This window comes from Pipistrellus kuhlii, unplaced genomic scaffold, assembly GCF_014108245.1.
Source record: "Pipistrellus kuhlii isolate mPipKuh1 unplaced genomic scaffold, mPipKuh1.p scaffold_m20_p_12, whole genome shotgun sequence".
Classification (NCBI taxonomy): Eukaryota; Metazoa; Chordata; class Mammalia; order Chiroptera; family Vespertilionidae; genus Pipistrellus; species Pipistrellus kuhlii.
This window is the reverse complement of record NW_023425427.1, coordinates 36,431,512-36,453,892: the sequence shown is the minus strand read 5'-3', so window position 1 is coordinate 36,453,892 and position 22,381 is coordinate 36,431,512. Positions and strand designations below refer to the sequence as shown.

General features: G+C 44.2%; 1 protein-coding gene across 4 annotated transcripts; it reads right to left on the bottom strand.

The window, feature by feature from the left end:
• Positions 1-7,668: 7,668 nt before the first annotated feature.
• LOC123652149 (endogenous retrovirus group K member 24 Gag polyprotein-like) lies at positions 7,669-12,952 on the bottom strand. Of its 4 annotated transcripts, XR_006741311.1 has the most exons (4): positions 12,807-12,923; positions 12,233-12,480; positions 8,797-9,053; positions 7,669-8,395 (listed from the first exon to the last, which is right to left on the bottom strand). XR_006741311.1 is itself a non-coding variant. In XM_045580206.1 (2 exons), exon 2 carries the CDS (start codon positions 11,797-11,799, stop codon positions 10,279-10,281), a length of 1,521 nt encoding a protein of 506 aa, XP_045436162.1. In that variant the 5' UTR covers positions 11,800-12,480; positions 12,844-12,952; the 3' UTR covers positions 9,440-10,278. The 4 variants fall into 4 exon arrangements, 2 of the variants coding, with proteins under 2 accessions (XP_045436162.1, XP_045436161.1); XR_006741310.1 differs by having other exon boundaries at positions 7,669-9,053; XM_045580206.1 differs by lacking the exons at positions 7,669-8,395; positions 8,797-9,053 and having other exon boundaries at positions 9,440-12,480; positions 12,844-12,952.
• Between the last annotated feature and the right edge of the window lie 9,429 nt (positions 12,953-22,381).

The window sequence follows — 22,381 nt, the reverse complement described above, 5'->3', positions numbered from 1 at the left end:
TAAATAACCGATAAAATTGTCTCCTCTCACTTCTCAACGTGGCAAGTCCTGTCTCTCTCTTACCTAATTCAGAAAATACAATTACTTTCCCCCCGTTTCAGAAATGATCTGCACAAGACAATTATTCAAAACTTTAGCATCATCACTTTTACCATCAGGAAGTTATTTCCTCTCTTTTGAAGACCTCTGATGTGCTGTCAGATTTTCCTTAACTTCGTTTTTGCTCATTCCAACTTTCTCTTCTGTCGCTGATGGGAAGCCCACACTTAACTTTCTCAAGCAGCTTTGTTTCATTAAGAGCTATCTTTTCTCTAAAAGGTTCATGGAATTCTTAAGCATTTTTTCATATGCACTTAAAACATTTCTATAGAATTCTTTACATTTTCTTCTTATTTTATAGCACAAGTAATTTTTTCCACTTCATCAAAGAGGTGCTTTCCTATTTTAATGGTTGCTCTCTTCAAGCAAGTTCTTAGCTTGTGAAAGTTCTTCTGAAATTCTGATACCTTTTCAGGAACTGGGGGATTTTCATTTAAATTGAAGTTTATCCTTCTCAGATATTTAATTACTTTGGTTTGATCTGTTGTTTTTTTCCCCCACAAGAATCTTCTCCAGACTAAAGGACAAATACCAGCAAGGAGTTTAGGACAACATTCCAGAGCACACCTTGTAAATTCCACAGGTTACTGTCCTTTTTGCACCAGCAGCCTAGATCCTGATGGAGATTCTACGAGGCTTCTTTTTAAATTGTTCAAGGAAGTGGAAGGTCCTGTTTCTAAACTGTGATTTTTATTTATTTATTTATTTATTTATTTTTGAGCAGTGGTTCTCAAAGCTTTTTACAAAAATTGGCAAGGTTAAGACTATTTTCATAATAACACTAAGACTTTATTCACCCATTTCTCTCTTATTCATTCTCATTCAGAGTGGAGTTTTCTAAGGAAACAGGGTTGATTTTACCACTACTCTGAAAGCTAATGGAATGTGTTCTTCTGTATTAGTGGGCTAAAATTTTTTGTTTTAAAATCTAATATGATAGCCAAAACCAGTTTGGCTCAGTGGATAGAGAATCAGTCTGCAGACTGAAAGGTCCCAGGTTCGATTTTAGTCAAGGGCATGTACCTTGGTTGCAGGCACATCTCCAGTGGGGGGTGTGCAAGAGGCAGCTGATTAATGTTTCTCTCACATTGATGTTTCTAACTCTATCCCTCTCTCTTTCTCTCTGTAAAAAATCAATAAAATATATTTTAAAAAATAAAATCTAATGATATTGATGATATATCCATAAAGACTTTTTTTTATTGGTTTGTAGTTTTATAACTTTATTTGATGATCAGCAGTTAGTTCTCATCCACATTAAGTATTATATGTTTCCTTTTTTCCCCAGTGACCTCTCCCAATCTGTTCACACCCCCCAGCATTTCACTGTTTATAGATTTTTTTTCCAATATTAACAACACACTCTTTTTTTTCTCTCTTTTTATATTTTTATTGATTTCAGAGAGGAAGGGAGAGGAAGAGAAAGAAATAGAAACATTAATGATGAGAAAGAATCATTAACTGGCTGCCTCCTGCACGCCCCCAACTGGGGACTGAGCGCACAACCCAGGCATGTGCCCTTGGCCTGAATTGAACCTGGGACCCTTCAGTCCACAGTCCAATGCTCTATGCATTAAGCCAAACCAGCTAGGGCTGTTTATAGATATTTTAAAGTGGTGACAAGTACTAAGATAACTAACGTATAGAACTTGTTTGGTGAATCTTTATCATTCTTAGGGTTCTGGACAACAGTATCCAGATAAGGTCTGGAACATTCCTTAGTACTTTGGCTCAGACACTCCAGGTGTCAATGCACACACATCTGGAGTTCCCATCTCCTTCATGGAAAATTTCCATGATCTCCTTGAGTGCCCCAGGGGCATACTTTTTAAAAATATATATTTTATTGATTTTTTACAGAGAGGAAGGGAGAGGGATAGAAAGCTAGAAACATCGATCAGCCGCCTCCTGCACATCCCCCACGGGGGATGTGCCCGCAACCAAGATACATACCCCCGACCAGAATTGAACCTGGGACCCTTCAGTCCATTGGCTGACGTTCTATCTACTGAGCCAAACCGGTTTCAGCAAGGGGCATATTTCTTGAAACCCATTCTGTGGAAGTCCTTGTGTAGACAAGAGATGAGGGTGTGAGGTGCTCCTGGAGATAGATGGTGCCTGGCTAAAATAACTTGTGGAAAAAGCCACCTGGAGATTAATTTAAAGTTACAACAAGCAAAACAGGGATGTAAGCAGTCTTGTTAACTGGTCAGCAACCACGAGCAGACTAACAGTTGTGTCTCTTTCTCTCACTCTCCAGCCACTATAATTTAATTTACAACAACTCAGAATTTTCTCCTTGTCAACAATTATAGCAGAAGAGGCTGACATCTCGCTTTACTTGCATTTTCTTGTGCCCTCTTCATGTTTACCAGACCTTTTGCCAAATATTCTCATTCATCTCTTGCCTGGCAGAAGTTCAACTGCTACTGCTTTTTGCAAGGAGGTGACCTGAGTTCTAAAAATATATTTCATTGATTTTGTACAGAGAAGAAGGAAGAGAGATAGAGAGTTAGAAACATCGATGAGAGAGAGTCATTGATCAGCTGCGTCTTGCACACCCCCTACTGGGGATATGCCAGCAACCAAGGTACATGCCCTTGACCGGAATCGAACCCGGGACCCTTCAGTCCCCAAGCCGACGCTCTATCCACTGAGCCAAACCGGTCTTGGCGTGACCTGAGTTCTAGATCCGGAGTCTACCTGTTTGGAAATAAATCTTTCCAAAGACTGTCCCTATGGAGACTACAGAAGACAGCCTGCTTCCCACCCCACCCCACCTCATACAGGTGGCATGATGTTATCTGGTGAAGCCACTTTTCACAGGGTCTCTTAGCTACTAGATCTACCTCAACAAGCCAAGTGAACAAAGATTAGCTGCAGTTTCTATAGAGAAGGCAGAAAATCTTGTGTTCTCCTTGCTCAAGCTTCCTGTCATTTAACAGCAACAGATAACAAAATAAAATAACCATGAACCAAAAGATGCAAACTCTGGGTAGTCCTTGTTGCTCATTAACTCAGAAGATGGGTATTCATTGAGAGCCTGCGTGTGTCCTGAATTGTCCGGATGCTGATGATAGTTGTATGCAAGGTAGACATGGCTTTGTCAGCATGAAGTGCCTCGGTGATGACACTGGAAAAGCAAGAGCCCCCACTGCTGACAAAACTAATTTCATGAGCTATACTTATGATAAGAGGATTAATTATCTAGCAGCTGTATTGTTTATTCCTTTTGATTTCCTTATTTTCATGTTGAGTTATCCTTTATCAGCACCATATTTTTTTTTTCTGCAAAACTGTCTTAATGAAAGCTATATCTGTTTGATGCTACTTCAGCTTTATTCTTCTGTTTTAGACCTAGGCTTAGCATTTAAACTGCTGAAGAATATTATATAAGCTTAAACTGAGGAACATTCTATGAAATCACTGGCTTGTGTTCTACAAAAATGCTGTCTTGGCAGACTAAAGAAGACTGGAGAAGTATTCCACATTAAAGGAACACTAACAGATATGATCATTGGAAGAGGGTATAGGGTAATAAATGGTGATGGAAAAAAATAATTAGGACATTAGGGAAATTATTAGGAACTACTAAAGAAATTGGAATATAGACTGCAGAGTAGATAAAATTGGAATATGGACTACAGATTAAAATATTTTATCAATCTTAAATTTTTTAAATTTGACCAATGTACTATAGTTATATGAGATAATATACTTTTTCTTTAAAAATACACACTTAAAGATCAACCAAAGGACTTGTATGCATGCATATGAGCATTAAGCATAACCAATGGACACAGACAGTAGCAGGGTGAGGGCATGTACTGGGAGTAGGGGGCTGCCAGGGAGAGGTCAATGGGGGGAAAGGGAGACTTATGTAATACTTTAAACAATAAAGAATTTTTAAAATATATATTTTATTGATTTTGTACAGAGAGGAAGGGAGAGAGATAAGAGAGTTAGAAACATCTATGAGAGTCATCGATCAGCTGCCTCTTGCACAGCCCCTACTGGGGATATGCCCGCAACCGAAGTACATGCCCTTGACCGGAATCAAACCCGGGACCCTTCAGTTCCCAAGTCAACACTCTATCCATTGAGCCAAACCGGTCTCAGCAACAATAAAGAATTTTTAAACACACACACACTAAAATTTTCAGGGGAAAGGAAATACAGTGTGTGCAACCCAGGCTTAAATGGTTCAAAAAGTATAAACAATATATGTGTTTGTGAGTGTGTGTACTATATGGGAGGGAGGAAGAAAGAAAAGGTCAGAGCAGCACTAACTGGTTTGGCTCAGTGGATAGAGGGTCGGCTTGTGTACTGAAGGGTCCCAGGTCTGATTCCAGTCAAGGGCATGTACCTTGGTTACAGGCATATCTCCAATAGGGGGTGTGCAGGAGGCAGCTGATCAATGTTTCTCTCTCATCGATGTTTCTAAGTCCCTATCCCTCTCCCTTCCTCTCTGATCTCCAGTCCCAGCCAAGTGTTTTTTTTTTTTTTTTTTTAATATATTTTATTGATTTTGTACAGAGAGAAAGAGAGAGATAGTTAGAAACATCAATGAGAGAGAGTCATTGATCAGCTGCCTCTTGCACACCCCCCACTGGGGATATGCCCGCAACCAAGGTACATGCCCTTGACCGGAATCGAACCCGGGACCCTTCAGTCCCCAAGCCAACGCTCTATCCATTAAGCCAAACCGGTCTTGGCCCAGCCAAGTGTTCTTAACAGTTTTTATATGTTTATTTGGTTGGATGGCCAGTGAAATAAAAATTAAGCCAAAGATAGTTGGAATGTTGAGAGTAAAAAATATTTGCTTTCCACACCCATGATACTTCTGAGATGAGCCCTACTTATGTGATTAAGTGGGTGCTTTATAAGTAAGGTGTATAGCATGAGACTTCCATCTCATTAGGGATTGATATGGTAAAATTGCTAACACTTATTAAGGCTTATTATTTGCCAAAGTTTGTTCTAAGTACTCTGCAGGTATTATCATCCTTTATCCTCAAAGAAGCATTACCCAGTGAAGTAGGTGCTATTTATTATTCCCATTTTACTAATAAATTTTCATATGGGGAAGTTAATTGGCTCAAAGTTGCAAAGAGCCAGGGTCTACTGCAGGGGTCTGCAACCTTTAAGACATAAAGAGCCACTTGGACCCGTTTCCGAAGGGAAAAAAAAAACCTGGGAGCCGCAAAACCATTGCGACATTTAAAACAAATATAACACTGCATATATTGTTTCTTACCTTAATGCTATAATATATACCAGATCGTGCAGTTAGCTGTCAATCTGAAGAAAAAAAGGACTTTTTCACTTAACAATGTAAAATAATTTTTGCAAATTAATAGCTAATTAAAATATTTAATTTACCTGGTTAATGGGATTTTTGCTCCTGAACCTCAGTGCACAGTGTCTGCACATCAGGGCTGTAAGATGTTACCTTCATTTTCACACAGCCTTGCAAGTTGCCATCTGTGAGGCGTGATCAATGTTTGTTTTTAATATATTTCATGTTGGAGAAGACCTGCTCACATACATATGTGGAGCCGAAGATCGACAGGACTCCAAATGCATACTTTTTCTATGTTTATATAAGTGTTGGAGGTGGCATTCCATGTTTCAAATACAAGTTTGTCCTCTTTGGGAAGGTTTTCAATATCACTCCATTTAAGATTCTGAGCCAGAATGGCCTTCTGACGGGCAACATCCTCAAGAGAGGTGGTCAAGCATTTGAACTTGGACACCCATATCTTTGTCGGCTATATCGGCCAGTTCCATCTCAAGATCAGGTTGACTTACACCTGCAAATGCAGTCATATTCAATAGGGATGGATTAATCGCCAGGGGAGTGACAGGGAAGGATAATGTGGTTTTTTCCTCTCTGAACTCACAGAATCGTTTCCCAAACGAACTTTGCATTGTGGTGATTGCAGACTTCAAATATCCCAAATTTATCGTATCAGGACTTTGTTTGAACTCTATCAAAGAGGGAAAGTGAGACAGTGTACCTCTCTGTAAATCTTTGACAAACACTGTCAACTTGCTAAAACCTCCTCCAGCATGTGCAGGGCTGTGCCTCCTTTCCCCTGAAGGGTTGTATTTAGTGTGTTTAGATGTGCTGCCATGTCTACCATAAAATGTAATTTTTCCAGCCACTCTGGTTGTTCCAGCTCAGCAAAGGTGAGCTCTTTTCTGGCCAGGAAAGTTTTTACTTCTTCCAAACATGCGACAAAGCATTTTAGCACCTCGCCTCTGGACAGCCACCGGACCTTGTTGTGGAGCAGGTCAGAACATATGCTTTCCACCTCATCCAATAGCAAACGGAACTGGCAGTGGTTTAAACCCTTTGCCATTATCTTATTAACAATCTGAATGACCACATCCATCACTTTTTAGAGTATCCACATTTGTAGATATGGCATTAATTTATTTTCCATTGATTTTTAGTGAGAGTGGAAGGAGGCTGGGCCAGGACAGGGACGCTGTGGTTGCCTAGCGAGGCTAAGTCGCCTGCAACCTGCCACACAGAGCGCTGGGAGCGCCGGAGGCGGGCGGAGGTAAGGGATACAGCTCCCCGCCGGCCCCCTGCTATCGGCCCTCCTAGTGTCAGCCCTGCTGGGAGCCGCGGCAATGCTTCAAGAGAGCCGCATGCGGCTCTGGAGCCGTAGGTTGCCGACACCTGGTCTACTGTCTTAACTAATATTTACTTTGTTTGAATATATATTTTATTGATTTTTTTACAGAGAGGAAGAGAGAGGGGTAGAGAGCTAGAAACATCAATGAGAAGAGAAACATTGGTCAGCTGCCTCTTGCACACCCCCTACCAGGGATGTGCCCACAACCAAGGTACATGCCCTTGACCAGAACCGAACAGGGGACCTTTCAGTCCACAAACTGACACTCGCCACTGAACCAAACCGGTTTTGGATATTTACTCTTCATGTAATGTGAGACTGGACTGGAAGTCTGGACATCTTATCTCTTCTATTTACCATTTGTGTGATTTTTATGTTACAATTGCTCAACTAAGTATAGTTGAGTATAAAGTTTCTTCACCTAAAAAATGAGGGTGCAATGCCAGTCCTGTTGACCTCCTGAGTTATTATGAACATCAACTTTTTTTTTTTAATATATTTTATTGATTTTGTACAGAGAGGAAGGGAGAGAGATATAGAGCTAGAAACATCGATGAGAGAGAGTCATCGATCGGCTGCCTCTTGCACACCCCCTACTGGGGATATGTCCGCAGCCAAGGTACATGCCCCTGACAGGAATCGAACCTGGGTCCCTTCAGTCCCCAAGCCAATGCTCTATCCATTGAGCCAAACCGGTCTTGGCTCAACTTTTTTTTTTAATAGGGGATTCCTAAGGTATAAAATACTCTAGTCCTGGCTGGTATGGCTCAATTGGTTGAGTGTTGTCCTATGCACCTGAAAGGTTGCTGGTTGGATTTCTGTCAGGATTGTGGGCTGGATCCCGGTGAGGGGGGCGTGCAAGGGGCAGCCAATGGATGTTTCCATCTCACATGGATAATTCTCTAAGAAAATAAGTAAATAAATAAACAAACAAAAAACTCAAGCAAACCTAATAAATGGAGGAAAACATTTTTGAAGAATGTATTTCAACAAGAGTAGACAGGGAAAATTATGCCAAATACATGAGAGGAGCGAATGGGGAATACCAGATACAGTAATAAGCCTCTAGTAGTAGCAGTGAATCAGTCCTATTACCATAGGGTGGGGAAGGAAATCAGGACAAGGAGAAAGGTATTTCTTGAACTGAATAGCTAAAAACCTAAAAAACAAAACAAAAACGGGGCAATTTATATTTGAAATGCCCATATGGATCAAGGGGCTGGTTTGAGTTAAGCGGGAGCGGGGGACTGAAATGTCGAGGCTACGGGGCAGAAACCCAGAAAGTGGTGTGAAGCCCTGACATGCATTAGCGGAGGAAGCGGCTGTGCTTTGCCTAAAGGTGTCCCGACCAGCGGGAGATCAACGTGGGGGCGAGGAGGCACCTAGAAGGGAATGATAGAGGACAGGAGACGCGAAGAAATGGAGGCAAGACAGAGTTCTGATCAAGCCTAGAATTTTATGGTTGAAGCTGCAATATATACATACAGGCTGTAGGGGGAGGTTGCTGCGGGGACATTCCAAGGCTATGGAAGGGAGGGAGGATCAGGGAAGGGACGTTGTAGGGATCTTCTGGAGCAGGATGTGTCCTTAAGATATAGGTTATCTTTAGCTTCTGGCCAAGCCGCAGGGCACCACGTGACCTCTGGTGACTGTGAGTTGTAAGAGGAGTTAGAAACTTAACTCCCAAGATGGAGTTGTATTTTCTAAGATGGAGTTGCTTGTATCAACTCTGATGGCTCCCAACATCTGCTCCCTCTTTGTCTTATTGAGGGTGGGCCTTAACCGATTGGGGGAGTAGTGACCTGGTACCTCCCGTGGGTTTCCCAGGCCCACCAGTGCTAGTAGTGGCTCTTGGTATCTTTTGGGGAGGAGAGGCAGAGCCGACTAGATTTGTATTGATACCAACCTCTATGCAAACCAGGTATACTCACAGGGAAATCCAGAGGGGGTCAAAATGTTCCAGTGACCTTCCCTTGGGAAGAGGGGGTCGGAAATTTTTTTGGACCTTCCCTTGCGATGCTTTGTTCCACACCCAGATCGGTACCCATACCTTTCTCCTTAGTGGGGAGTAGGTAAGCATTCCTCTGGTCATCATGCTGTCCCCGCAGGGAGGGAGCGATGGTAAAGTTCATAATCTTGCTCACAGTCAGCTATGGATAAATGGTGGTAATGTACTTGGATGGGTTTGGCCAAGATGCTATCAAACTGCTGTTTTACAAAATCTGTTAACCTCCGAAAAGCCCAGAGGCTGAAGGATAGGATCAATATCAGGATTAAGAGGAGGGTCAGGGTAGTTGTTGCCATGACCTGTAAAAAAGGAGAAATTTGTCTCAGGGAGTAATTCCCTGGAGGAGAGATTGTTATTTAGGGGGGTCAATGGGTTTGATCAGGCGTTCAGGTAGCCATCGTGGTCCCTCTTCTTGTGTATCGTAGATACATGCAGACCCCCGTCCCCAAATGAGGACCGGATTGGGACCATGCCATTTGGAGGTTAAGGGATCCTTCCACATAACCTTTGCATATTGTTTTTTTTTTTTTTTGGTTTTTTTTTAAATGTATTTTATTGATTTTACACAGAGAGGAATTGAGAGGGACAGAGAGTTAGAAACGTCGATGAGAGAGAAATACCGACCAGCCACCTCTTGCACACCCCCCAGTGGGGATGTGCCCGCAACCAAGGTACATGCCCTTGACTGGAATCGAACCCGGGACCTTTCAGTCCACAGGCCGATGCTCTATCCACTGAGCCAAACCGGTCCCGGCTGCATATTGGTTTTTTGTTTCTTGGTGCCATAAGCGGTCTGCAGCTGAGTTTTCTTTATTATCTAATAGTAAAAAATTAAGGGTGAATAAGGCATGATTTAAGATATTACGGGGGGAGCCTTTTGTGGAATAAATGTCATTTGTTTTAAGTTTATTTATGGTATTTTTTAGGGTCTGATGAGTTCGTTCTACTATTCCTTGCCCCTGGGGGTTGTAAGGAATACCTGTGATGTGTTTAATTTGAAATTGGTGGCAGAAGGTTTGGAAGGCTTGTGAGGTATAGCCAGGCCCGATATCTGTTTTTATCTTTTGGGGTTTTCCCATAACGGTGAGGCACTGGAGGACATGGGCTATAATGTCCTTGGAAGCTTCACCACTGTGAAGGGTGGCAAAAATGAATCCACTGTAGGTGTCTATTGTTACATGAACATATTTAAGTTTGCCAAATTCAGGGATATGAGTGACATCCATTTGCCAGATTTCATTAGGGAGCAGGCCTCTTGGGTTGACACCTAAATGGGGGAGTGGTAAGAGAGTAACACCTGATGTTTCTTGATTTTGAGTCTGGGGAATGAACCTGATCGCCCCTTGGTTCTGTTCCTGGGGTGGGGCCAGGTGCTGGCCATTCTGGAAGTTTCCCCGTTTCTGAGGAATGGGCTTACCTTCAATGTCTGTTTTTGAGCGACATTTATTTGCCCAATGTTTGCCACGTCTGCATTTAGGACAGACTGATGAAGGGGGCGGTCGGGACTGTTTCCCTGTTGGACAGTCACGAACAAAATGTCCAGGTTGTTTGCAATTGAAGCATGTTTTTTCCTGTGTATTTTTTGTCCTTAGTAAAATCTTTAAGGGCGGCCCCTATGGCCAGTCCGATGGCATGGGAGGTTCCTATTCCTGAGCAGAGTTTGATAGAATCAGAGAGGCTACCGCAGCGGTGAGGTCTAATAGTTTCCTGGCAAGATGGGTTGGCATTTTCATAAGCGAGGTGTTTAATAAAGGTGTTTTCTGTTTCTCCCTCCCCGACTAATCGCTCAGCGGCATCAGTTAGGCGGCTGACAAAATCACTATAGGGTTCATCGGGTCCTTGGCGAATCTTGGCCAAAGAGGTGGTGGCCGAACCCTTGCGGGGAAGGCGCCACCAAGCCTTAAGGCCGGCATTTTGTATCTGAGCTAATAAACCAGGGGGAAAGGCTGCCTGAGCCTCATTGGTGTCATAAGGACTCCGACTGAGCAGCTTGTCTCGAGTCCACGAGCGGGAGACTTTACTTTCGCTATTGCGCTGTGCCGTTTCTCGGCAGTTTTCTACAAAATCTGTACGCCAGAGGACATATTCACCCCCGGATAACGTGGCTCGAGCTAAGGAAAGCCAGTCATTGGGAGTTAGCCACCGATCGCTTAAGCTTTCAAGTAAGGTCAAGGTGAAGGGAGCCGTGGGACCATAGCTGTTAACAGCTGCTTTTAAATCTTTTAAATGTTTAAGGTTTAAGCGGGGGTATTTTTGGCCTTTAGCCTGGGGCTGATCTGGGACAGGGTCATCTGTGTCTGAAGCCTCATCGGCTGAGTTTTGATCTTGGTTCTGGGAATCGGGAGGGTCTTTCTCTTCTTCCTCTTGCTCTTCTGAGGGGGATATGGGGTTCTGGCTGCGGGTGACAAAGAAGGCATGGATAGTAGGCTTGGGCTTAGAGGGTTTAGGGGGCTTTTTTTCCGTAGTTTTTGTAGGGGCAGGAGTTAAAGTGGTGAGTTCAGCCTCAAGGGCTTGGATTTCTTTAATGAGTTGAACATGCTCACTCTGCAGTCGGAGAATTTCTTTTAAGGATGAGACCTCTTGAGTTACGGTAACTTTAGCTTGACGGATGTGATCCGAGCAAGCTGGAGGGGTGTGGAATGGTTCTAAAATTGGGGCCAGGAAGGGGTCTCTGGAGGGAAGGGGTTTAAAACAGGAGGGAAGGGGTTTGATATAGGGAGGGGGCTGAAAAAGGGGGGCGGAGGCGAGGAGAGGCCAGTCGGGGTTATGATATCGGGCGGCTTCTTCCTCTAGGGTAGCCTGATCTTCGGGGGGTAACTCGTCATTGCAGTGTCTTGTGGAGAAGGAGGTAAGGGCGGGATAAATGTTAGAGGTGGGTGGGGGGTTTTTAGGGGGATCAGTATCCAAGGGAGAAGTTTCTTGTTTAGGCTTGTCAGGAATGTCAATGGAAACTGAACAGACCGAGGGGGGACGGGAAGCCTCCTTAAGGGCTGTCTCTCCCGTTTCAATGATTTTTATTTCATGGGAACTTAATGCCTGACCCATGATCCTTCCTCTCTTCCACGTGAGCCTCCGGGACGTATAAACCCCGTACCAGGTCAGCTCAGGATTTTACCTTCTTATCAGATTTCTCCTACTTGGCTAGCCTCTGTCAACCTTTAAAAAAGGCCCCTGTTCACGTATCCTAGGTCGGGATGTATAAGCCCCATGCCAGGAGGACGACCACTAAGATATAGTGAACTCCGGGTTTTCAAGAGGTTGCCTTTCGGTTCGGCTGATAATTGGTGACTTTCCTGAGTGATTCGGAGTCTCCTCTCTTCCAAACTCGGGTACCCTTCACTCTTCCCCAAGGGGAAGCTCTCAGTGGACTAGAGAGTACAGAACATGAGGTTCTCTAAGATCCTTTTTTCTAACCCTTACTCCTCGCGTCTTGAGGGATTCTTTCAAATGCCTGACCAAGAAAAATTCACTTGCTTACCTTTCTCGTCGATCTGTCTCACGGGCGGGCTGAAACCGTGGCGATCAGGGAAACGAGTCTTCACTCGTGAGTCAATACTGCACGGCGATTCAAGGGGTGTCCGGCCGGACTCTCAGCAAGTGTTCCCAGGACGGAGCCGTACCTCGGACCACGCGTTGGGGGGATCTTCCGGAGCAGGATGTGTCGTTAAACGATAGGTTATCTTTAGCTTCTGGCCAAGCCGCAGGGCACCACGTGATCTCTGGTGACTGAGAGTTGTAAGGAGTTGGGAACTTAACTCCCAAGATGGAGTTGTATTTTCTAAGATGGAGTTGCTTGTATCAACTCTGATGGCTCCCAACATAAAGAGTGAGAAAATACTCCGTGGGACGCATGCTCTCTCCCAAAACTGCCCAAGGGTAAGAGCGAGGTGCGGGCGACAATGCTACAAGCAGTCCCTACTCCACCTCCGATCACTACCGAGCACCAGACACACCCCGTCCTGAGCGCTACCTGGCCTGCGTGGTACACACCCTCCCCTCCACCCTCCGGGTGGCGACCGCGATCATCTCCGCAGACGCCAGCGGAAACTTACCGTCCCCGACGCCCAAGGCCGCCAGTTCCGAGGTTACCTTCTCCTCCCGAGCCCGAGGGGCGGACGGCTTGGGGGAGCGATTTTGCACCCCGGAAGCAGCAAGGGAAGTGGGGTCTGGGCGCCCATGCAAGAGAGAGCCCTGTGCTGTGCACGCGCCAAGGGAAGGGGAACAAGGCGGGTGGGGAAGGAGAGCAGCAGCGGGAAAGGCACTCGCGCCAGAAAACAAAAGAGCAACCACGAGCCGCGGAAAATCACGTGATAGCCGGGCCGTCACGTGGCCCTGGGGGCGGGGCCTGTAGGAGGTGACGGTCCGTTAGCGAGTCCCCGGCGCCGCAGTGGAGGCTTCGGTACCTTCCGCGGCACCTAGGGTGGCGCCATTTCCTTGACTCCACTCGCTCTTGGGGAATAGAGACGCCCCCCGCCCCCTTCCTTCCTAGAAGGGAAAGCTGGGCCGAAGGAGAAGCAGGTGTCCGGGCACGGCGCGGAAGGAAACACGCCCCGATACAGACGTAGGACCTGCGCGTATCCACGCGCGGTCGACGTTGCCGCGTGGTGACGTCACCACATGGTTTCCGGGGAAACAACGGGCGTTGTTGCGGGCCCGGCTGCATCCCGGGGGGCTCTGGCGGTTGGTTTCCTCCCAGGGCGGCTGCGGCCGCCTCCTGGCCGCGTTTCCCCAGTTCTGGGGCCGAGGTCCCTGCAGAGCTTTCGGGAATGGAGAGGTCCAGGGAGGAGCTTTGTCCGTATGCAAAACGCTTAACAAACTTTAAAAGAATAGTCCACAATCTTCCCTCAAAGCAGACTCCAGGCAGCCTCGGGTCTTGGGCAAGTCCAACCCAACATAAGGTAAATAACAAAATTTCCATCGTAATCAAATACTTCCAGATACATGGGGAATGGGCGACAAAAAGAGTGAACAGCCCTAGCCGGTTTTGGCTCAGTGGATAGAGCGGCCGCCTGAGGCACAGGCTGGGGTTGTGGGCTTGATCACCAGTGGGGGATGTGCAGGAGGCAGCCGATCAAAGATTCTCTCTCATTGATGTTTCTATCTCTCCCTCTCTCTTCTTCTCTGAAATCAAGAAAAATATCTTTGAACAAACACGCGCACGCACACACACGACAGTGAACACTTCAACTTTTTAAAAAATATGTTTTATTGATTAAAAAATATATTTTATTGATTTTTTTCACAGAGAAGAAGAGAGAGGGATAGAGAGTTAGAAATATCAATGAGAGAGAATCATTGACCAGCTGCCTCCTGCACATCCCCCACCGGATTGGGGGATGTGCCGGCCACCAAGGTACATGCCCCTGACTGGAATTGAACCCAGGACCTTTGAGTCCTCAGGCCAAGGCTCTATCCAATGAGCTAAACCAGCTTCAGCTGTCTCATTGGTTTTTTTTTACAGAAAGGAAAGGAGAGGAATAGAGAGCTAGAAACATCGATCAGCTGCCTTCTGCACATTCCCACTGGGGATGTGCCCACAACCGGAATCGAATCCAGGACCTTTCTGTCCACCGAGCCAAACCGGTTTCAGCCACTTCAATTTTTTATGAAGCCTCATATAACCCTGATAGGAAAACCTAACAGGAACAGCAAATTGAAGGTAAATCATATGCCAGTTTTTGCTCATAAATGTAGATATAGAAACTCATAAGCAAAAAGTTAACCAAATCTAGTATTTAAAAAGAATGATACACTATGAGCCAGTTAGGTTGTTTTAGCATAAGAATTAAAGGAAATTGATTGCCCTAACCCTTTTGGCTCAGTGGATAGGGTGTTGGCCTGCCCCAGTCCTGGTCCAGGTGCATGTGGGAGGCAACCAATCGATGTGTCTCAAAAAGATGCTTTATCTCTCTCTCTTCCCCTCCTTTCCACTCTCTAAAATTCAATGGAAAAATATTCTCAGGTGAGGATCAACAACAACAACAAAAAAGGTTATTGATTAATGGAGAAAATATGATCACCTCAAATGTCAAGAAATTATTAAGTTAAAAATGTTTACTTCGTAGGTCTCATGGAAAACCAGGAGTGTAACCAAGCCCCTTGTGAATTTTTTAAAAAATGTATTGGCAACTTCTAATTAATCTGTTGACATTCTTTTTTATTATTATTATTATTTAATATATTTTATTGATTTTTTACAGAGAGGAAGAGAGAGGGATAGAGAGTTAGAAACACCAGTGAGAGAGAATCATCAATCAGCTGCCTCCTGCACACCCCCTACTGGGGTGTGCCCGCAACCAAGGTACATGCCCCCATGAGAATCGAACCCAGGACCTTTCAGTCCACAGGCCGACACTTTAGCCACTGAGCCAAACCAGTTTAGGCCCCTTGTGAATTTTTTTTTTACAAATTTATTTCAGAGAGTGGGAAAAGAGAGATAGAAACATCAATGATGAGAGAGAATCATTGATCAGCTGCCTCCTGCATGTCCCACACGGGAATCGAGCCAGCAACTTGGGCATGTGCCTTGACGGGCAATTGAACCGTGATCTTTTGGTTCATAGGTCCACAGTCAATCATTGAGCCATGCTGGCCAGGCAAGCCCCTTGACTTTAATGCCCCTAGTATTTTTGGCAGCTTGAATTAAATAATTTAATTCTTAATCAGACCTTTGTTCACATGTTAACAGCCTTTTCTGCTCAACTCTTTTTGTTCTCAGGAATGAAGTTATAAATTGCTGATGTACTGTCTCTTTGTCAAACAGGAGATAATTGCAGAGTGGCCAGGAGTAGTTATGAGCTTATGCTGCAGAAGGAAAGAATGTCTTCAAGGTAGCTGAGACCGGCTTCTGATGCCCGGAAATCTGATGTGAAAAAGTGTTATTTGTGGCTGAAGAAACACAGACTTCTTTCTCAGTTCCTGGAATTCTTCCTCCTTCTTTCTCCCCTTTAACATTCTTCTGCTTGGTGTGGAACTTTGAAGATGTCTTTGGACATTAGCCTGCCATCTTCCTGAATAAAGGAAACTTTCCCTTTTCACCCAACGCTTGTCTCTGGAGTATTGGCTTTAGAGCAGCGAGCAGCCCAACTTGGGTTTTTCAATAACAGGAGTAGAAGGAAAATAAAGTTATCTGCAAAAATAAAAAAATTTAAAAAAATCCTACAACACCCTACTTAATGGTAAAAGTTAGAAAGTTTTTTCTTTACAATGTCCTTTTAAAAAAAGTTTTTTTTTTTTGAGAGAGAGGAAGAGACAGAGAGAGAGAAAAAAGTCCATATGAGAGAGACTTTTGTCTCCCTGTGTACCCCAACGGGGAATCTATCTTGAAACGTGGGTATGTGTCTTGGCTGGAAATTGAAATGGCAACCTTCTAGTGCATGGGACTTCGCTCAACCAATGGAGCCACACCAGCTAAGGCTCATTGTTTGATTCTGTATGTACCCTGACCAGGGATCGAACCTGCAACATGGGTGTATCTGCATGATGCTCTGACCAACTGAACTACCCAGCCATGGCACAAATATATCTTTAAGAAAAAGACAAACTGCACATTTAGCATGTTGCTACTTTAAAAATTACACATTCAAATGTACATTTAAAACTTTAGATATACGCCGAAACCAGTTTGGCTCAGTGGATAGAGCATCAGCCTGTGGACTGAAGGGTCCCAGGTTCGATTCTGGTCAAGGGCATGTACCTTGGTTGGGGGACATTCCCAGTGGGGGGTGTGCAAGAGGCAGCTGATTGATGTTTCTCTCTCATCGATGTTTCTAACTCTATCTCTCTTCCTCTCTGTAAAAAATAAATAAAATATATATATATTTTAAAAACTTTAGATATACATCGAAATATTAAAAAAGATTAAGTGACTGGATTTTAGAGATTATTGTTTTTTAATTATTTTCTTCTATAAAATAATTTTCAGTGCAGTGGAGGGGGTCAATGGGAAAATAAACAAGGATTACATCTATAAAACTTTCAACAATAAAGATCATTTTTTAAACAAACATATTTTTATTGATTTCAGAGAGGAAGGGAGAGGGAGAGATAGAAACACCAATGATGAGAAAGAATTATTGATTGACTGCCTCCTTGCATATTCCCCACTGAGGAACCAGCCCATAACCCAGGCACTTGTCCCATGACCATGACCTCATAATTCATAGGTCGATGTTCAACCACTGAGCCACACCGTATATATTATTTTCTCAACTAGCTTCAAGAAAAGAAGGCAAATTAAACTGTCTAAGCCTCTATTGCCTTATCTTTAAAATGGGAATAGAAATATTAACTCTGTAGTTCCTCATTTACACCTCAATACTGCCAAAAGTTCTGTTGTGTACTTTTGGTTATCAAAATCTCCCCAAACCTGGGATCCAATAACAAAACAGTTTTAAAATGGTCCTTCTAGTTTTATAAAGTAAACACTAGATGGCAGCATTGAGGCAGGATTTTCTGTTATCAAACCAACTGGGTTTCTCCCTTCACCCAAAACCCCTCTTCCCCAAAATAGAACAGAAGTCCAGAGATCTTCCTGCTTGTCTCAATTGGAACAGCAAGTGGGACAATATTTGACAGTATTTTCTAGGGTCTAAACTAAAAGTATACTTGATAGAGGAGGGAAGTAACGGTAAAAGTTTATAATATTTACATTTGGCAGGCCCTGTTCTAATGATTTTTCATATGGTAAAACAAAGAGTAAATAAATTAACAAGCAAAGTCTTAGGATTTCATATTTATTGTAGTGAATGGGCAGGTAGATTATTTTTCAATGTCTTCCTTTTTCCCTTTCCTTTCTGAAAGGTTAATGTGGTTGGTGCACACAAGCAGGCTAAATAGCCATCTCAAGACAGGGATTAAAGAAAATTGAATTTATTTAAGAAAAGGGGCTAGGGGACGGGATATCCAAAAGGGAAGGGCTGCACGGCACCGAGCAAAGGGGACATTGGGTTGATGATGGCAGCACCCAGGAGCTGGAGTTTCATCCTCATATGCAGCCACTGGCGGGAAACTATGTTATCTGTGGGTCTGAGGGCTGAGGAGGTGGACTTGGGTGCAGATGGAATGCAGGTGTGAGGTCAGGTGTCTTTTAAAACAGTTTCCACTCCTTAAGGCTTATATCACTTGTGTCAAACACAAGGCCCGCGGGCCAAATCCGTCCCGCCAGGCCTTGCAATGTGGCCCGCACCGCGCTGTCATCACTGCACTCCGCTGCGTTTCCATCACAATGACAGTTTATGACTGTTCAGTAAACCATTCGGCCCGCGATTTAGGCTGGATTTTAGATTTTGGCCCCTTCTCTGATTGAGTTCGACACCCCTAGCTTATATGGTCTGATTCCTGATGTCTAAGCAAGTCTTCCTGGCCTATGTTCTCCTATGGCGGGAAGCTTACAAAAGGCTGTTAAGGATCATATTGCCCTATAGTCCTAACACTTTCCTCTTTTATTATTTTTTTTCAATTTCAAAGAGGAAGAAAAAACAAAAAGTTTTATTGGACGGCAAAGGAGGTATGAATTATTTTGGTAATAATTGCTGCTCTTTGTTTCAACTTAAAAAAAAGATAATACAGATGTATTTTCAGAATATCAAGTAATAGATGTACATTACAGGATGGTAGAGTTTTGATAAGTCAAATAGAGGTATCTAGGCACAACATAAAGACACACAGGCCAAAGGAATGTATTGTATTTGTAAGTTTGACAGGAATGTGTGTAAATAGTTCCTTTTTAAAAAAAAGGGGGAAGAGAAGTGAGAGTTTTATCTATATTGTTTATTGATTTCAGAGATAGAATCAATGAGGAGAGAGAATCATTGCATGCCCCCCACTGGGAATCAAGCGCACAACCTGGGCATGGACCCTGATCAGGGATCGAGCCATAACCTCCTGGTTCATAGGTCAACGCTCAACCACTGAGTCACGAAGGCCAGGAGAGAGTTTTAAAAAATTTACCCAGAGTGGAAGGCATTAGAAAAGTAGATCATTGAAGAGTGTCCTACATCTGCCCCAGCAGCCCCCTCCAGTTTCAGCCGTTTGTGTTTTTCCTGTTGCCTTTCAAATTCTGATCTTATCAACAGAACTCAGAGAGGGGAGGGTTCTGGTCCACCACACATGAATAGTTTTGACTTTTTTACTTCAACACACACTATTCGACCCTAAAACCAATTATACGCCAACCACTGGGCTGCAAGGCCGGTGTGCAGGTGCCAGTTATACCAGGTCCCTGCCTTAGGTCTTTTCCTTCCAAATCCTTGTTAAATGTGTGGATCTAGAGCAGTGTTTCCCAAACTTTTGACATATGTGTACCCCTTCTATAATTTTCGTAACGCTGAGTACCCCTCGTACTCATGAGAACGTAGAATTAGGCGCAGCTGAGCACAGTGCAGTGCATATCCCCACCAAACTCTTCCCATACCCCTGGTAGCACACTTTGGGAAACACTGTTCTAGAGGATAGTAGGGGGCATGAGGGCCACTCCCTTTATATTGTTTATACATACAGAGTAGTTACTAGTAAAACTACTTCAGAGTCAGAGAAACTCACATTTGATGAAACGGGGTAAGAGAAGAATGAAAATCCTGGCAGTGGAGCCCAGGTTCTAAAGAAGGTTCTGGAGAAGCAGGCACTCAGGCTGACAGCAACTCTGTGCTGACACATTCTGTCTCTACATGTTTCAACAAATACGTGGGTCAGGCCTCAGGCTGCTGAAGCCCCTACAGATACGGCTCAGGTGCCCGGGATGCTTCTGACTGATTCCTTAACCCCACCTAACCTTGAGCTTCTCTGACCCTTAAACACTTTGCTTTGATGCTGGGCAAATTAACACAGATGAGACAGAGGAGAGTTGATGGTTAAAAGGAAGACAGCACACCCTGAGTCAGGGAGTCACAGGTAATTGGCCAGGAAGATGTTACAAGAGCAGGACGCCACAGGGGAGTGAATGAAACCAGGCTGCACTGAAGTGGAGCTTGTAATTAAAGCGGGAAGATGAGATCGGCAGTGTGCTGGCTGCTGGTCATCCTTGCCCTCAGGTCAGAGGCAAAGACTCCTGGTGCTTCTTTGAAAGGAGACTGAGGGGCGGGGAAGCTACATTTGGAGGTCAAGTCAGTTCTTCCTATGACCTACTTACTGCTCCACAGAGCTGAGAGGTAGAGAACCCAAGCTAGGCCCACCCAGTTCTCCAATCCTGCGTCTGCACTTGGGACCCCTGGCCTAGAACTGGAGGCGAATTCTTACCCCGGGATGAAGACAGTGTCAGAGAGACCAGGAGCTCCAAGGATTCCCAACTGGATGTGGGGAAGCCAGAATGCTACAGAGGAATGACTGTGGCATTCTTATTCCACTTGGAGAGTTGTGGTATAATAAGAAATGTATGTCATCTTTGTCTCCAGCTCCCCTGACTCAAAGCTCCTAATACTCTGGGAAGTTCCTGACTGATAGGAGTGTCGTTTGTTTTTTTTTTTGTTTGTTTGTGAGAAGCCTCTTTTGAGCACACTTGAGTTTACACTGATAAAGTGACTTAGGGTGAAGCCCCTGGATAGCCCTAGGATGGCAACAGAAAGACCTAGAGATTAAAGGGTTGGTAGCTCAGTTGGATATGCCAAGTTTTGGGGTTCGATCCCCACTCAGGGGACATATAAGAATCAACCAATGAATGCATAAATAAGTTAAACAAATCAATGTTGTTGTTTTTCCTCTGTCTCTCCCTTCCTCTCACTCTAAAATCAGTTAATTAAAATTTTATTTTTTAAATATATATTTTATTAATTTTTTTTATAGACAGGAAGAGAGAGGAATAGAGGGATAGAAAGTTAGAAACATCAATGAGACAGAATCATCGATCTGCTGCCTCTTGCACACCCCACACTGGGGATGTGCCCGCAACCAAGGTACATGCCCCCGACGGGAATCGAACCCGGGACCTTTCAGTCCGCAGGCCGACGCTCTATCCACTGAGCCAAACCGGTTTTGGCTAAAATTTTATTTTTAAAAAAGAAGTCGGGTTAGCTCCTAGACCATTGTTTTATAACTACCTATTGATAACTGCCATAGTTCTGGCAGGGCTTAACGCAATGGAGCATTCGTTTCGGCAGGGTTTGTCTGGATGGAACAATTTTGGGGAACATTTTATTCTCCCTGTTTCAGGATGGGAAGCTATCTCCAGGCAGATAGTATTAGAATTCAGTTACATTTTAAGACACTTAGTGAGTGTCCCCTGAAAATTGTGTGTGGGAGAAAGAAACTTTCCTTCATCCTCAAGTCTTTTTCAGGCTAGTCTAATAAATAAATCTGCCTGGGATCAAGGGCAGAGATTAGCCAAAACTGGTTTGGCTCAGTGGTAGAGAGTCAGTCTGGGGACTGAAAGGTCCTGGGTTCGATTCTGATTGGGGGCATGTACCTTGGTTGCGGGCACATCCCCAATAGGGGTTGTGCAAGAGGCAGCTGATCGATGATTCTTTCTCATCGACGTTTCTGGCTCTCTATCTCTCTCCCTCCCTCTCTGTAAAAAATCAATAAAATATATTTTAAAAAAGGGGCAGAGATTAAGAAGAAAAAAAATAACCAAATTTAATTACATATGGATGCATGGGAGCCCCACATACGTGAGAGACTCAGAGATGAGACACACACACACACACACACACACACACACACACACACGAGATTCAGGGACATGAAGTTAGAATGCAGTCTACATGGTGTTCTGAGGTGCAGTACTGTGGAGCTTCAAAGGCTAATTGCAGGATGATTAAAAAAAAAAAAAAAAAAAAAAGATAGAGCAAAGAAGATTTTCTAGGCATGCTCTCCTGAGCATGTCTGCACCTTTCACTTCCCTCCAGGTGTATTACCTTTGGCTTTCTCTAAGTTCCAAGGGAACTTCTTCGGCCTCTGTAACTTGTTTCCTGAGTTTGCACAGCCCAGCTGGCTCATTGCTACTACCTCTGTAATGTCCTACCTAAATGTTCTCATATACTAATATATATCTATTTAAAGTAGGGGTGTCGAACTCAATCAGAGAAGGGGCCAAAATCTAAAATCCAGCCTAAATCGCGGGCCGAATGGTTTACTGAACAGTCATAAACTGTCATTGTGATGGAAACGCAGCGGAGTGCAGCGATGACAGCGCGGTGCGGGCCACATTGCAAGGCCTGGGCGGGACGGATTTGGCCCGCGGGCCTTGTGTTTGACACATGTGATTTAAAGGAAGGGGGGGCAGAGGTTTCTCTTGAAACCATAGGTTGATGGTTGCCTTTAGCACAAAATAATCCACAACCACAGAGGCACATCTTAGGGGTGACTCGTTCTGAACTCCTACAATCACTGGGTAGTGTTGGAAAAACACTTCAGCAGTCAGTGCCCAAGGCTGAGCTGTACACACAGTTTTGGCAATAACTGACCTGGTTCTGGCCCCAAATCCCTCTCACTTCCTCCCTTGCTGCAGACCTTAATTTATTTCAGACCTTATTACTCTGAGAGTAACCCACTAATCTGGTCTTTAAGCAGGGCAAATATTTAGGCGCTTAGTTGTCCTGCTTAGCCTGGGGTAGGCATGGGTGGTGACCACTTGGGCCCTATTCCTGGTTCCAATAACTGGGATTTTGCCTGGATTTTTAGTAATGGGCATTCT